Consider the following 16,901-nt stretch of genomic DNA (forward strand, 5'->3'; position numbering starts at 1 on the left):
TATTAAATGGTTTCTTACAGGTAGAGATTATCCTTTTCTTTTTTCTTATATCCCCAACACCTAGCATAATACTTAACACATAATAGGTGCTTGATAAATATTTGTTGACTAAGGGAGGAAGAAAAATTTAGAACTCAAAATCTTATAAAAATGAATGTTAAAAACTATCTTTACATGTAATTGGAAAAAAATAAAATATTATTAAGTGGGGAAAAAGCCCAAAATAAAAATAAATACTTGCTGATTGAATGGTTGGTATAATCTTTTGTTTCTTTAACCTTTCCACATAATTTTCATTTTCTTGAATTGTTTTTGTCAGTATTCTTTAAGTTCCTTCTGTTCAACTTTTGAGTTATGGGACTCAATATTCTTCTGATAAGAATCATATGATTTAGAGTTCAAAGAGATCTCAAAGTTCCTCTTTTCCGAAGCCCTCATTTTACAGATGAAGAAACTCAGGCCCAGAGAGATTAAATTATTTTTCTGAGGTCACATGACTAATAACTGATACAATTAAGCCTAGAACACTAGGCTCCTAACCCTAAGTCCAGTGTTCTTTCAATTAAATACTATTGCTTTTTTCTCATAATATTCCTTTTTGAGTGTGAAACCTGAACATTCCTTCAATAAGAGTTAGCTAGTTTAGCTTGAGTTTCCTAGTTGGATAAAATTTTGCTTTTAATATTTTACTATTCTAGGATGGACAAGTCGTACTCAGTTTGAAGAAACCTGGGCTACCCTCCTTGGTGTCCTTGTAACTCAGCCTATTGTGATGGATCAAGAAGAAAGTCAGCAGGAAGTAAGGCTGCAAATAGACTGCATCAGTTGCATAAATATGATTTGTGACTTGAGTTCCTGTTTTTTTTTGTTTTTGTTTTTGTTTTTGTTTTTTTGGCTAGGCAACTGGGGTGGGTCATATAGCTAATAAGAAGAGTTCATTTTTAAGTTAAAGTTTGATAAATATTCAAAACCTATAAATGCTTTAATAATCAGTAGCAGGAGTTATAAATCTTTATTTCTGTTGACATTACCCAGTTTCTAAGATGACCAGATAATTTCTTCATTCATATTCTAAATGTGTTGATTAGAGAGAAATTAACAATCCTATTCATTCTTCATATAGTACCACTGAAATTAAAGATTTTAAAATATGGAAATTATGGAAATTATCAAGATGTTGATATTATTCTGAAAGTTCAAATGTCTCTGAGTTTTGTGTATTGGTCAAAATGAGAATTGTGTAGAGGTTATTATGATGATGACAATCTGTTAGAAAAAAGTTATGGAAATACTTTTATGGTTTACTTTTCATGAGTCATTTTTGAGAGCTTATTAAACTTCCTAACTATGTTAATGAAATTCAACATTTTTAAGCACCTTTTATATGCAGTGCCTTGTATTTGGTGTTTTAGAAGGCATGTAGACATTTGTATAAGACAGTCTCTGCCTTCATTGAGCATATAATCTATATGGGGATGTGACATATACAAAGACTATTATATGTACTACCAATAAGAATGCATGAAGTACCTGAGAAAAGTACAAATAGTGTTTTCAGAGTTTGAGGAAGGAAAGGTCTTTTTTGACCTGGGGATTAAGGAAATGATGCATGAAGAAAATGGCCTTTGAGTGAGGTCTTTAAGGGTAGATTTTAAAGATTGGATAGGATTTTGGTTAAGTTATAATGGAGGGATGAGGAGGCATGGGGAACAGCTTCAACAAAGGCTGAGAAGTTGGTAATACCAGTTACACACAGGAAAGTCAATGAGTTGGAGTATTGATTATATGCAAGAAAATGGTATGAAAAATTCCTGAAAAGGATGAGTGTTGCTTTATTATGAATGGCCCTAAACATCAGGCTAAGCAGTCATGATTGTTTGGTAGGCAGTTAGGAATTACTGAAAGGTTTTGAGCAGAGGAATAACATTACCAGAGATCACAGTATTTTGAGTCTTAGAAACTGTAGTCAGGCAAAGAAAAAGGTATTAAAATGGAGAAACTTAGTTATGATTAAAGGTGAAAAAATACAATATTTGAGAATATAGACATATATATAAGCCTATCCTGACATCTCTGATTTTAGCAAAATAGGGTCATAATTGGACATAGAGAAATTCAACAAGAGCATTGATAGAATTGAGGGGATAGTTCCTATAAAGATTATTTTAAATTTTGTCATAATTGAGCAATTCTTGCTCTAAAGAATATAGACAGTTGCTAAATAGGGTTGTAGATAGTTGTATATGAATGAATGCTTAACTGGGATGTCATGGTTAATTTACATGGACAAAATAGAAATAATGGCCATCTTGGGAAATTGTATACTTTCACAGTATACTACAAGAGACTGTACTTTTCTTCTAAGTGTAGTTCAAGGACCACTAGGGGGCTCTAAGATCCTTTTAAAGGGTTCACAAAGTAAAAACTCTTCATAATAATACTGTTTTAATTTCTATATGGTAACTATCAATAGATAATACCCACATAAACAAACGTTCTTTTTGGAAGTCCCCAAACAAGTGAAGAGTCCTGAGACCAAAACGTTGAAAAGACAACTAGTGTTCCAACTCTTATCATTGTAGTTGGATCCCAGAATCCCTTGATCTTCTTGTTTGTAGGGCCAGCATCATTAATTGGTCTTAGTTTCTCCTTTGTGTTCATTCGTAAGATAGACTCCTTCCTTTTACAGGAAGATACTGAGAGGACCCAGATCAATGTTCTTGCAGTACAAGCCATCACTTCCTTGGTGCTAAGTGCAATGACCCTTCCTGTCGCAGGCAATCCAGCAGTGAGCTGCTTGGAGCAACAGCCCCGGAACAAAGCCCTTAAAGCTCTGGATACAAGGTACTTAAAGCTCATGGAGCAGGTGAGAGGTAAGGCCATGCAGAGTGGTTGAAATAGTGCTGTAGTCATCTGGTCCTAGGACTGGGAACTGGAACAGAAGTGGGACCGTAAAGATCACCTGGGTCAGCCTCCTCACCTGACTGCAGAGTTGTTTAAAGAGTTTACCTGGAGTGACACAGGTGATAAAGAGCAGAACTGGAGAGGGCAGTCTGGCCATGTTGTTCTTTCACCTCGAAGCCTCCTGTGTTTATGGTCCTGTGATCATGAGCAGGTCTCATAACTTCTCTGAACCTCAGCTTCCTTATCTTTAAAATGGAGATGATATGTACTTTACAGGGTTATTGTGGGAAAGGCATTTCTAAACCTGAAAAAACTTTATAAATGTGAATTTTTACTGTTTATATTTAATGATATTAAAGGTCTAGGTGTCTTTTTTCTTTTTTTAAATTATAAACTTAATAAATATAATGTAAACTTAATAATGTTGGTCTGCAAAAAATAAGTGGACTAAACATGAGGCAAAACATTACCCCAAACTTTTAGCATATACTTTGAATCTCCAGCACCAAACATGGTAAAAAGATTGAAAAACAGCATTGTCTCCATCCTAAGGGAACTTATATTCATAAGGGAGACAAGACACGTACACAAATAAACAGAACCAAATTAATTAATAAACAAGCAAAAAGAGCAAATGCTTTCTGTTTTCCCTTCTTAGTTCTGCCATCATTAGCCTGCTTTTCTTCTTTCATTCTTTTTCTTTTCTTATTTAAAAATAGTTGTCAATATTATGCTGTTTTGCTGCATGAATACTGGTTTTGATGATTTCTCTTTGCATTACCTAATATAGGTCTTCTTTGTTTCCTTATTTTCTTTATATTTATCTTTTTAAAAAAAATGGTTCCGTGATATTCCATTACATTTATTTACCATAGTTTATTCAGCCGTTCTATAGTTGTTGGGGAATAAAGTTTTTCCCCCCAGTTACTTGCTCTTACAAATAATGTAGCTATAAATATTTTTATATGGATAGCTCCATTTTTCCTTTTTATGATTCCTAAAAAAGTTTTCAAATTTTGTTATTTATTTTTAACACTCTTTAAATTTTGAGTTCAAGATTCTCTCCCTCCCTCCCACTCTGTCACCCACCCACTGAGATGGCAAGCAAAATGATATCAGTTGTACATGTGAAATCATGTAAAAACATTTCCATATAAACCATATCACATAAAACAAAGCAAGAAAATTATACTTCAGTTTGCACTTAAAGTTCATCAGTTCTCTCTCCAGAGGTGGATAGCGTTTTTTCATCCTGAGTCCTTTGGAATTGACTTGGATCACTGTATTGCTCAGATAGCCAAGGCTTTCACAGTTGTTCATCATTACAATATTACTGTTACTGTGCACAATGATCTCCCAGGTTTTTGTTCGTTTGTTTTTTTGTTTTGCTTTTTGGTGAGGCAATCAGGGTTAAGTGACTTGCCCAAGGACACATAGCTAGTAAGTGTCAAGTGTCTGAGGCCAAATTTGAACTCAGATCCTCCTGACTCCAAGGTCAAAGCTCTATGTAATGTGCCACCTCGCTGCCCCTCCCAGTTCTTCTTACTTTACTTTTCATCAGTTCCTATAGATCTTGCCATGTTTTTTTCTGAAACCACTCCCCTCTTCATTTCTTTATAGCACAATAGTACTTCTTCGCAATTATATGCCACAACTTGTTCATCATTTGATTGATTGAGGAGCATCTCTTCAATTTCCAGTTCTTTGTTATCACAAAAAAAGCTGCCATAAACATTTTTGTACATACCTTTTCCTTTTTCTTTGATCTCTTTGGAGTGCAGACCCAGCACTGTTATTGCAGAGTCAAAGTTTATGCACAGTTTTCTAGCCTTTTGGTCATAGTTCTAAATTGCTCTCCAGAATGCTTGGACCAGTTTACAGCTCAGCCGACAATTTATTAGTTGACCTATTTTCCCTCATGCCCTCTAGCATGTCATTTCTGATAGGTGTGAAGTGGTACCTCAGAATTGTTTTAATTTGCATTTCTCTAATCAGTAGTGGTAACAAAGTGATTTTTTCATATGACTATAGTTAACTTTGATTTTTTTTTCTCTGAAAACTGCCTGTTCATATCCTTTGACCATTTATCAATTGGGAAATGGCTGTCATTTTTATAAATTTGATTCAGTTCCCTATGTATTTGATATATGTATATCTATATCCCTTTGTATTATTTGTATATTTGATATATACCAATTATAATAATATAATAATTTTTATATGTTTGATATATATATCCCTTTATCAGAGAAACTTTCTGTAAACATTTTTTTGATATTATTTCATTGTCTATGGTACCTTTTAACAAAATATAGTTTCTATGCTTATCTCTTTTAATTGGGTCTGTTTTTGCTCTTGCTTTGTGTGAGATCATGATTGTGTTTTTTATTTTAGCTGAATCATAACATATTCTGCTCCAAACCTTTATTTTAAACTCTGTGTCTTTTATGTTTCAAGTGTATCTCCTGTAAACAGAATATTATTGGATTCTGGTTTCTAATCTAATCTGCTGTCCCCTTCCATTTATGGGTGGGCTCATCCCATTCACATTTCACAGTTATGTTTACTCACTGTATTTCCTTCTATCTTATTTTCTTCTGTTTATATTTATCACTCTCTTTTTATCCCATCCCTCCTCAAAATCTGTTTTGCTTCTAACCACTGCTTCCCTTAAGCTGCTCTCCCTTCTGTCTTCCCTTCCCCTCCATATCTCTTATCCCCTACCCCCTCCTAGTTTTATTGTGCAAGATAGATTTCTCTATCTGTCTGTTTCCCTCTTTGAGCCAGTTCCAGTGAGAGTGAGGTTAAAGCATTGCCTGCTATCCCATTTTCCCATTTGACTATAAAAGCTCTTTCTTGTGCTCCTCTTTCATGTGAGAAAATTTTCCCCATTCTACTTCTGTCTTCCCCCTTCTCCATTTAACCCCATTATCTCCAGTGTTTGCCTGCCATTAAGAGTACTTAAAATCCTATGATGTTGAAATAGGGATTTTACTTTCTGAACTTTCTCAAATGGGATGTTGTAGGGATAATACTATAATAATTTTAAGTAAAATGTTTGAATAATTGGTGTTTCTGTCACATGACAAAGGCTAAGAATGGGATGTTATAAAGTGACTGGTAACAGGATGGGAAAAGTTCTTAGTGTTTAAAGAAGCAGCATTAATATAAAATATAAATAACAATAAACATTAATTCTTGCATGAGTTAAGTTGATATCAGAAGTTGCTAAGATTTTCTATTTCTAAGATATTCTATTTCTCCAAATAATGGAGAAAGTTCTACTGTTTTTCATTTTAATTTAACACATAGATATGAAGCATAAGACACCATGTTAGTTGCTGGGAATATAAAGATAAAAAATAACATTGTCCTTTAGTGAACTTACATTCTAATAAGGGGTATAAGTCATGTACACAAAGAAGTAATACGAAATACAACATGATGAACTTAAAGGAAATATCCCAGTGAAGTGCTCTATGAAAATTCAAAGAAAGAAATCACTTTTGGCTAGGAAGGTGAGGGAGAAGGCAGCTAAGGAGGGGCAGGGGAATCCAAGAAACTTTGCATAGTTAGTGTTTTCAGGAGTTGTATTGAGGGGAAACAAAATATTGACTAACCCTTGTACTTAACAAACCTTTTAGGTTTGGGAGGAAACTGAGTGTTATCAGGGGAATTGTTGAGCAAGAAATTCAAGCGATGGTTTCAAAGAGAGACAACATTCCCACACATCACTTGTACCAGGCTTGGGATCCTGTCCCATCTCTGTCTCCAGCTATGTCAGGTATGCATGGAACAAATCTGTCTCTGTATGTGATCACTGTCATTACTTATGAGCTATATTATTTAATTTTTGCAAGTTTTAGACCTAAAACATTTTCCTCTGTGACTGAAAAACATCAACTTTAAGAACCCCACAGCTAGGTGGCGCAATGGATAGAGCACTAGCCCTGGAGTGAGGGGACCTGAGTTCAAATTAGGCCTCCAACACTTGATACTTACTAGCTGTGTGATCCTTTAAATCTGGCTCTGCAGAGATTGCTGTAGTTAAATAGGGAATACACAGATACCCCTCTCCCACATGGTTTTCCAAAAATCTCAGTATGGTGCTTAAAACTGTGGGATACTATGTATATATTTATATATATACATGTACAACATATGTAGAGAGAGATCTATATACACACATATACATACACACATATATAAAATATACAGAGTACATATACCTAGTATGTGTATGCACACATATATACATATACATGTATTCATAATACACACACATACATGTATACCGTTTATGCTTTTAATGGGACACCTACCTGGCCAGGGAGGCCTGTTATTCTTATTCACAACACTTCATGGATCAAACTTCTTGACTACTGAACCCTGTCTCCATCCCACAGGATCCTTTGAATGTCATGTGACTAAGATGAAATGGTTCCCTGACCAGTTACTGTGACATATGCATATCCTTGAACACAGAATGTGTGTTAAAAAGTTTTGTTAATTTGGATTAACTCCGTAATAATCATACAGTAATAACTTACGTTTCTATAATGTCTTAAGGTTTACAAAGTGCTGTATTCACAGGATTCCTGTAAGATAGGTTATCCATTATCATTTCTCATATTTTACAGTTGCAGAAGGAAAGAAAGTGAGGTGGGTAATAGACCGGGCATGACCTTGGATTGACATATGCTGGCTTGCTACTGTAAGAGAAGAAAAAGTAAACCCAAGGATGAGAATCAGAGCCTAAAGGACTGCTGATGGAGCAGCCAGGCTCCTTTTATACCAGTTGGAGTCAGACACAGGGGAGAGAAGAGGGAAAGGCTAGACCAGGTGTGGGGAACCTGCACCCTCAGGCTACATGTGGCCCTCTAGATCCTTAAGTGTGGTTCTTTGATTGAATCCAAACTTCACAGAACAAATACCTTTAATATAAGGATTTGTTCTGTAAAACTTGGACTCAGTCAAAAGGCTGCATCCAAGGACATAGAGGTCCACAGGTGGCCCTGAGGCCACAGGTTCCCTACCCCTGGGCTAAACTATATTGGCCAAAATCACTGAGAATGACTTTTCCTCGTCAGATTTGGGAAACAAGTGCCCTTTGTGAGTGCCAAGGAGTGAGCAGATTAATAAATCATTATTGCTTTTCTTCATTCTTTTCCATGTCCTGGCTCCATTTTTCTCATAATCTGATGGTTATCAAAGATCTCAAAGGACTCTGATTCATCAAATAGACTATTTATATACTCTCCCTAGAAAAGAGAGGAGCTATGTAGTCACATAATGTATATAATCAGAATTTTAAGTATTGTGGGTTGACACATATGAATGATTATATTAAAATGTTATTTCAGATTGAATTTGTTATGTGTTCTGCAGAAAAGTTAGAAGAGGATAATGAATTTTTTTTCTAGGTACTCTTATCAGCCATGAAAAACTTCTGCTACAGATCAACACTGAACGAGAAATGGGGAACATGAGTTATCATCTAGGACAGGTTGGTTGACATCTGCACCATAAATTCAGTATTTTTTTTCCTTTTTTCTTTTCCCTCCAAGTAATAATGATAATAATAGGTAGTTCCTTCCTGTAAGTTATATCCTGAGGTCCTAGTTCTACCCTTTAGGCCTAAACAGATTGCCTAATGTCACTTCTACTTAAGATATTTCAAGATAGCTGTCAACATTCCCCTTCTCTCCTAAACTCCCATCCTTGACTTTCTGCCTTGGAATGCTTACTCAGGTTCCTTCTTTTGTTGAATGTTGTTAGATAACCATGACCTGGCTTCTAAGGCCCACCTCAGTCCCTTTTCTGCAGCCTCTGCTCCCTATACCCTCCCTACCATGCTCTAGATGACAGATGCGTTCAGTGTCTTCTCCACTTCCATTGTAAACTGTGCCATGTGCTCCAGGGGAGGTGCGCCCTGCATAGAAGGGAGAGTCCTGCTTTCCTCTGGATCCTGAAAGTCTCATTAGCTTTTTTGGCTGCCATATCACAGGTGGCTTGAAGGAAGAAAAATCAATAAAGGTCTAAGGACAGTAACAAGAACAGGGATGGAAGTGGAGCCCACTACTGTCCTGCATATCAGAGGCCCTAGTAAATGTTGACCTGGAATTCAAAAATTATTTATTTTTGGATCAGTTATATTTTAGTGTTTATTAATTCCCCAGCAGGTGACTTTTAACAGTTAAAATGTTGGTTGTTTTTTTAAAAGTATTTTTTAAAAATAGCAATATTTCGAAGAAGACTTTTTTGCTACAATAGTATTGCAGTCAGAGAGCACTAGACTCAAACTTTGGATGCTTGGGAGGTGCCCCTGTTGTGCTCTTTACATGCTGTGTGATCTTAAGTAAGTCATCCATCCTGCCTGGAGTTCAGTTTCCTCATCTATAAAGTTCTCCTCCAGAGTGAGTGGGGGTTGGCACTTCAGACTGTGGATGCCAAATGTTGCATATGCTGACAGATGAAGTTACTCTGCCCATTGGTTTTATTTATCTTCTTTTCTTTGTTAAAAGGGTGAGTTCTATTGGAGATAGGGATGAGCTGGTTAAATTAGCAATTGCCTGTGGTATCAAGCACAGGAGACATAATCAATAAAACTTTTTTAAAATGTTAAAATGAGAAGGTTGAGTTGGTTAGTTCATTTTTCAGTCCCTTCAAGTTCCAAATTTAAACTCAAATATCTGGTTTAGTGTTTTCCTCCTAACTAGTGAAGGAAGCTTTGCCTTTGGAACTGGAATGCTCATTTGGTATGTGGGTTATATTTTTGGGTGAGAATCTACTGGAAACAAAATTATCAGGGCTTACCATTTGATTCCCCCTGCTGGAGATTTTTTGTATGGTCATTGATGGGCCATTGCTTTAAGAGACAATAGGATCTTAGAATTAAGAGCTGGAAGACACTTTAGACATCATGGAATTCTGAGTATAGACACATTAATAAGTGGTTGTCATCTTGAATATTAATTAAATTGTTAAGAACATTTATTTTTAAAATTTAGAACTATTTCCTTTTAAGTTAAAGGCCTAAGAAAAGGATTTTTGTTTAAATAATCCTAGGGATAGGAATTAGACATGTGATCTCATTAGTCTGTGGAGCTCCCAGAGAAAAATTTATACCTTTTCTGCAACTCATAGAATTAGAGGGCTAGGGGCAGCTAAGTGGTACAGTGGATACCATACCAGACCTGGAGTTAGGAGGACCTGAGTTCAGATCCGACTTCAGACACATGACACCTACTAGCTGTGTGACTCTGGGCAAGTCATTTAACCCCAAATGCCTCACTGAAAAAAAAAAAGGAATTAGAGCGTTGCTGAGGACTTCCCCAGGGCACCTAACTGTTACGTGTCAGAGGTGAGATGTAAACTTGGATCTTCCTGTCTTCACGATCAGCTCTGAAAAACAGGCAGTTTATGTAGTATTGAAACAAGGAGAATACAAAGGGCTCTGGACTTGAGGAGGATTTTTTCTACTTAGTCACCTGCCTAAGTCACAGGCTCCTCCATGCCTGAAATTCACCCTCTTCATTGCTGCTTCTTGGCTTCCTTCAAGTCCAGCTAGAATCCCACCTTCCTCAGGAAGCCTTTCCTGATCTCTCTTAGTGCTAGTGACTTCCCTCTGTCAATTATTATCTATATATCTAATAGCTTGTTGGCACAAAATTGTTTGCATGTTGTCCCCCCCCATTAGATTGTAAGCTCCTTGAGGGCAGGGACTGTCTTTTTCCTTCCCTTTGTATCATTAGCACTTAGCACAGTGACTGGCTATTAAATGTTTATTTGGCTGAGTGACTGACTCACCCATCAGCACAATCATATTTTGTATCCATCATCATCAATGAGAAGTGTTCCACCTCTAAAATTATGAACTCTGAAATTCATTTCTAACCACTTTCTCCTGTTTATAGTCTCTCATTCCTTCTGAACTTTTGAATTTTCACCCTGACTTCTAGTATTTAACCTATTCCTACTCTCCCAGTTAACTCTTACCTGCTCTTAATTCTCTGTTCAGTTTGGACCTAGTGGCCTGCTATTTCAGTCATGCCTTCTCCGTAGAATCCTTTTCCCTCTTGATTTGCCATTTATAGTGCAGATTGCTAACCCAAGATCAGCTAGGTGGCACAGTGGAGAGAGCACTGGCCTTGAGATAAAAAATTCACAAGTTCAAAAATGGCCTCAGACATTTACTAGTAGTGTGACCCAGGGCAAATCATTTAACACTGTTTGTCTTAGTTTCCCATGTGCAAAATGAGCTGGAGAAGGAAATGGTAAGCCACTCCAGTATCTTTGCCAAGAAAACCCCAAATGAGGGGTCACAAATAGTCAGATACAACTGAAATGATTCAACAACAACAACCCAGGATCAACATCCACCAACCTTTTTTTTCCTTAGCCTCTGTTATCTAGCATTATCATAGAAAGCCATGAATCCTTGCTGACAAAGTCCTGTATAAATTTGTGCTCAATAACTATGTGCTAGGTAAGGTGGAGTCAGGAAAGAAGGGAATATATACGTTCTTTTTTTTTTCTCAACTTTTTATTCATTTTGAACTTAAATACAAAAAAGAACATTTCCATGTACACAGCACAACATAAAAATAAGATTCATTATAAAACCATGAATTTCCATTTCACAGTTTCCTTTGTGTTTTTTGAAAACTATGTAATAAATACTACACATCATTTTCAAAGCTATCCTGCTTTTCTGTGCTTTCTTCTAAGTTTTCTTTTATTCTCTGCTGAGCATTTTTTTTCTACCTCCCTTCCTCTCTTCCTCCCCTACCCAGAGAAGGCTACTGTTAGAAACAAAAATGTGTGTGTGTGTATATGTGTATAAAACCATACTATAAATAGTTCTCTTTATCAGTTCCTTTTCTGCATGTGGATAGCATCTTCCTTCATAGGTCCTTTGGAGTCAATTTGAATATTTATAATAATCAAAATGACTTAGTCATTCAAAGCTGTTCTTCGGACAATATTGCTATTGCTGTATACAACATTGTTTTGGTTCTCCTCATTTCACTCTTCATCATTTCTTGTAAATTTTTCCATGTTTTTTTAAAATCAGCCAGCTCATCACCATCACTAGTAGTATTCTGTCACAATCATATACAACTTCTTTAGCCATTCCCCAATTCCCAATTTCCATTTTTTTGCCACCACAAAGAGAGCTGCTATAAGTATTTTAGAACATATAAATTCTTTTATTTTAGTATTTTATTTGTGTTTTCCCCCAGTTAAATGTAAAATCAATTTTTAACATTCATTTTTAAAACTTTGAGTTCTAAATTCTCTCCCTTCTTCCCTCCCTAGCCCCCCTCATTGAGAAGGCAAGCAGTTCAATATAGGTTATACATGTGTAGTCATGCAAAACATATCTATAATAGTCAGAACATATAAATTCTTTTCCTTTTCCCCTAATTACCTTGGGAAAGAGACCTACTAGTGGTATTGCTGGTTTTATACATAGTTTTATAACTCGGGGATAATTCAAGATTGTACTTCAAAATGGTTGAATCAGTTCATAGTTCCAGCCGCAGTGAATTAGTATCCCAATTTTTCCACATTCCCTCCAGTATTTGTCACTTCTCCCTTCTATCATTTTAGTCAATCTCGTAAGTGTAAGGATATCTCAGTATTGTTTCAATTTGCATTTCTCTAATCAATAGTAATTTAAAGCATTTTTATGTGACTATATATAGCTTTGATTTCTTTATTAAAAAACTTCCTGTTTATATCCTTTGACCATTTGTCAGTTGGGGAATGACTCCTATTCTTATAAATTTGACAAAGTTCTTTATATATTTGAGATATGAACTTTTATCTGAGAAACTGTCTATAAAAATTTTCTCCCAATTTTAAAATTTTTATGTCCTAATATATGATTAATTTTTATAAAGGCATCATGTGCCACTGAGAAAAAGGTATATTCATTTCTATTCCCATTCAGTTCTCTCCAGATATATATTATATCTAGCTTATCTAAGATTCTATTCACTTTCTTAGCTTCTTTCTTATTTATTTATTTTTGGTTAGATTTATCTAGTTCTGAGAGGGGAAAGTTAAAGTTCCCCACTGTTGTAGCATTACCATCTATTTCCACCTATAATTCATTTAATTTTTCCTTTAAAACTTTAGATGCTATATCATTTGGTGCATGTAGGTTTACTATTGATATTACTTCATTTTCTCTGGTACCTTTTATCATAGTGTAGTTTCCCCATTTATCATTTTTTAAGTAAATCTATTTTAGCTATAACTTTGTCTAAGATCATGATTGCTAGCTGTATTTTTTTTTTACCTCAGCTGAAGCATAATAAATTCTGCTGTAGCCCTTTATTTTAACTCTGTATATATCTCTTTTTTTAAAATGTATTCCTTGTAAACAACATATTGTTGAATTCTGATTTTTAATCTATTCTGCTATCCATTTCTGTTTTATGGGCGAGTTCATCTCATTCACATTCAGAGTTATAATTACTCATTGTGTATTTCCCTCCATCCTATTTTTACCTCTCTATTATCTTTCTCACTCTCTGTTTTTACCCTATCCCTCTTCACACATCAGATTTACTTCTAACCATAACCTCCCTAATCCAAACCCTTTTTAAGAGCCCCTCCCTTATCATCTCCCCTTACCCTCCTATTCCTTAATTTACTCAACCCTCTAAGAATCCCTTCCTTATTCTCTCCCTCCATTCTCCTACTTCTTGATCTACACCCTGTTCTAAAATTCCCTCCTGAGGGGCAGCTAGGTGGCGCAGTGGGAGCAGGTAGGTGGCGTAGTGGATAGAGCACCGGCCCTGGATTCAGGAGGACCCGAGTTCAAATCCTGCCTCAGATCCATAACACTTACTAGCTGTGTGACCCTGGGCAAGTCAGTTAACCCCCATTGCCCAACCAAAAAAAAAAATAAAATTCTCTCCTGTGTCCTGTCCTCTCACTCTATTTCTTTGAAATTTTAGAAAACTTTTAAACCCTTCTAGATATATATGTTATTCCCTCTTTAACCCAGTTCTGATGAAAGTAAGGTCCCAGCACTACCAGCCCTCCATCCCTACCTGCTCACACTGTAACAGTTCTGCCATCCATGCCATGTGTGAGATAATTGCTCCATTTTATCTCTCCCTACCCAATTATCCCATCATACTCAGCCCCAAATCTTTTATCTATGTGTGCTGTTTCAAACTACCTAAGTAATGATAACATTCTCAAGAGTACAGAGAACATTTTCCCATGTAAGAAGTAAACAGTTTGACCTTATTGAGTCCCTTATAATTGGTCTCTAATGTTTACCTAGTTTCTCCCAGATCTTATATGTCAGATTTTCTACTGAGTTCTGGTCTTTTTATCACAAATACCTGAAAATCTTTCAGTTCATTAAATGTCCCTTTTTTTTCCCATTCAGGATTATACTCAGCTTTGCTAGGTAAGTTATTCTTGGTTGTAGATCCAGCTCTTTTGTTCTTCGAAATACAATGTTCCAAATCCTTCAGTCTTTTAATGTCAAAGCTGCTAGATCTTGTGCTATCCCAGTTGTAGCTCCACAATATTTAAATTGTTTTTTTCTTGTTATTTGTAGTATTTTCTTTTTAACCTGGGAACTTTGAAACTTGGCTATGATGTCCCTATAGATTTTTTTCATCTTGGGACCTCTTTCAGTTGGCAATTGATTGATTTTTTTTTATTTCTGTTTTATCCTCTCGTTCTGGAACTTCAGAGCAGTGTTCCTTAATGATTTATTTTAATATCGTATCTAGACTCTTTTTTTTATCATAATTTTCATGTAGTCCAATAATTCTTATATCATCTCTCCTCAATCTGTTCTCTAGATTAGTTGTTTTTCTAGAACCTGATTAGAAGATATTTCACATTCTCTTCTATTTTTTTCATTCTTTTGATTTTGTTTTATTATTTCTTGGTATCTTATAATGTTATTAGCTTCTCCCTGCCCATTTGTAATTTTTAAGGAGATTTTTCCTTCCTTAAGTTTTTGGATCTCTTTTTCCACTTGGTTTACTTTATTTCATAACTTTCTTGATTTTTTTGGATTGCTCTTATTTTTTTTTCCTAATTTTTCTTCATCCTCTTTTATTTGATTTTTAAAGTCCTTTTAAGCTCTTCTAAGAACTTTTTTTGGACTTGTGACCATTTGACATTTTTCTTTAAAGTAGGAGTGACTTTTAACTTCACTATCTTCTTTTGAGTATGAACCCAGATCTTCTCTATCCCCATAGTAGCTATCTGTGGTCACGTTCTTTCTCCTTTCCTTACTCATTATTATTTTTTTAGCGGCTTATTATTATAGTCAGGTTCTAGTCCCAAGGTGTGGGGGATTATGCCTTAGACTTTTAGGCTTTTTGTACTGTTGTTTTCTCGGGTGGCCCGACCTCAGGCACTCCTTTTGCCTCTGAGCCAGGGCTAGCACCCCCAGTAACACTGTCCTGCAAACACTCTTGCTCCCTATCATCCCTCCTGTGGCTGCAAACTTCAGCTCTCTCCTCTGACCTGGAACCGAAACCAAAGACCCACCTCTCCTACAAGCGACCACAGCCAGCCGGGCCCTGGCTCCTCTGCAACCACACTCACTCCTCCTTGCCCACATCCATAGCCGGAGACCACATCTGGTCAGCACAGCTGGGCCTGGCATTCTGTGACATCAGAGGGTCCTTCAGTCTTCCTCTGCTCAGATTTGAACCTCACAGTGTCTGTGAGGTGAGAGTTCCTGAGACCTGACCTGGCTCCCCCCATGTCTTGTTGTTTGTTAATTAGTGGAGTCTGCCTGGAGATTTTTCCACTTCACATAGTCAGAACCTCCGTCCCGGAAGTTGGTTTTCCTAAGATCTTCTCAAGTTGTCTTAGGAGGACAACTGCTTTACCCGTTACCATCATCACAGTAGTATTCCATCACAATCATATATAACTTTTTTTAGCCATTTCCTAATTGAGAGGTATCCCCTCAGTTTCCTTTTTTGCCACCACAAAGACCTACTATAAATATTTTAGAGCATATAAATTCTTTTTTTTTTAGCATTTTATTTGTATTTTTCCCCAGTTACATGTAGAAACAATTTTAACATTCATTTTTAAAACTTTGAGTTCCAAATTCTCTCCTTTCTTCCCTCCCTACCCAGATGGAGGGAGAGAATAATTTAATTGTTTCTGCTGCTGTAAGTTTAGTTAGAGGTGATGTGTTGTCTTATTTGTGGGGGAAATTTGGTGAGCCTGGTATTTCTTGTCCTACTGTGCCATCTTCCCAGAATCCTCTCTGGGAATATACATTCTTGAGACTAACCTGAATAGAACAGAGCTTCTTTATTATGCCATGAAATGAGCCTGGGTAGTAAGTTGGGCTGGAATCGTATAATAAAAATCCTAGAAAGCCATGAAGAGGAGTTTAGACTTGAAATAGATCTCAGAGTAAGCATATGATAACATGCACAATGCTGTATGTATGTGTGTGTGTTATTTTTTTAAAGGTTGTGGTGAATTAAAATTTCCAGTGAAAAGGCTTTCCCAAGGCTTTCTTGTGTCACAGATGTGAATCTGAGTTCTTGATGTTTGTATGCTGGCAGGGGACAGACTCTGGCAAGCTCTACCAAAATGGAAGCCTTCTAAACAGGCCCAGCATGCACTGATCTTTCACCATTGTACAAGGATCATTCCAGAGAAGCTAATCACTAAACACTTAACTAAAAATGACATATTCTTTTTGGTCAAAAACTCAGAAGAGTTGTGATCTACAGTGGGGAAGAGCATTGCCATTTGTGTCCCTGGAGGGAAGTCTTATATTCAAAATTCATGGTACTTTAAAGGAAGTTATTCATCTGGCCTTCTTGAGGATCGAGGAAGTCGGAGACAAAATTGAATCAGTGTTAATTCTGAGTCAGTTTAATTCAGTGTGATTTTTAAAAATATATTGATATCTTTTGTTTTCATATCACCTTTATGTCTGTATATTTCTTCCTTCCCCATCTAAGGCATCCCTT

At 36.2% G+C, this 16,901-nt stretch overlaps 1 protein-coding gene across 4 annotated transcripts in view; it reads left to right on the plus strand.

The window, feature by feature from the left end:
* The window catches only part of HTT (huntingtin), a 211,461-nt gene that overhangs the window by 161,192 nt on the left and 33,368 nt on the right, over nucleotides 1-16,901 (plus strand). For all 4 annotated transcript variants that reach the window (XM_027836315.1, XM_027836318.1, XM_027836316.1 and 1 more), the window contains 4 exons: nucleotides 699-799; nucleotides 2,690-2,844; nucleotides 6,549-6,688; nucleotides 8,328-8,410. In XM_027836315.1, coding sequence (XP_027692116.1) covers nucleotides 699-799; nucleotides 2,690-2,844; nucleotides 6,549-6,688; nucleotides 8,328-8,410 — 479 coding nt within the window. The remainder of the gene's footprint in view (nucleotides 1-698; nucleotides 800-2,689; nucleotides 2,845-6,548; nucleotides 6,689-8,327; nucleotides 8,411-16,901) is intronic.

This window comes from Vombatus ursinus, unplaced genomic scaffold, assembly GCF_900497805.2.
Source record: "Vombatus ursinus unplaced genomic scaffold, bare-nosed wombat genome assembly UNPS02014818.1, whole genome shotgun sequence".
NCBI lineage: Eukaryota > Metazoa > Chordata > Mammalia > Diprotodontia > Vombatidae > Vombatus > Vombatus ursinus.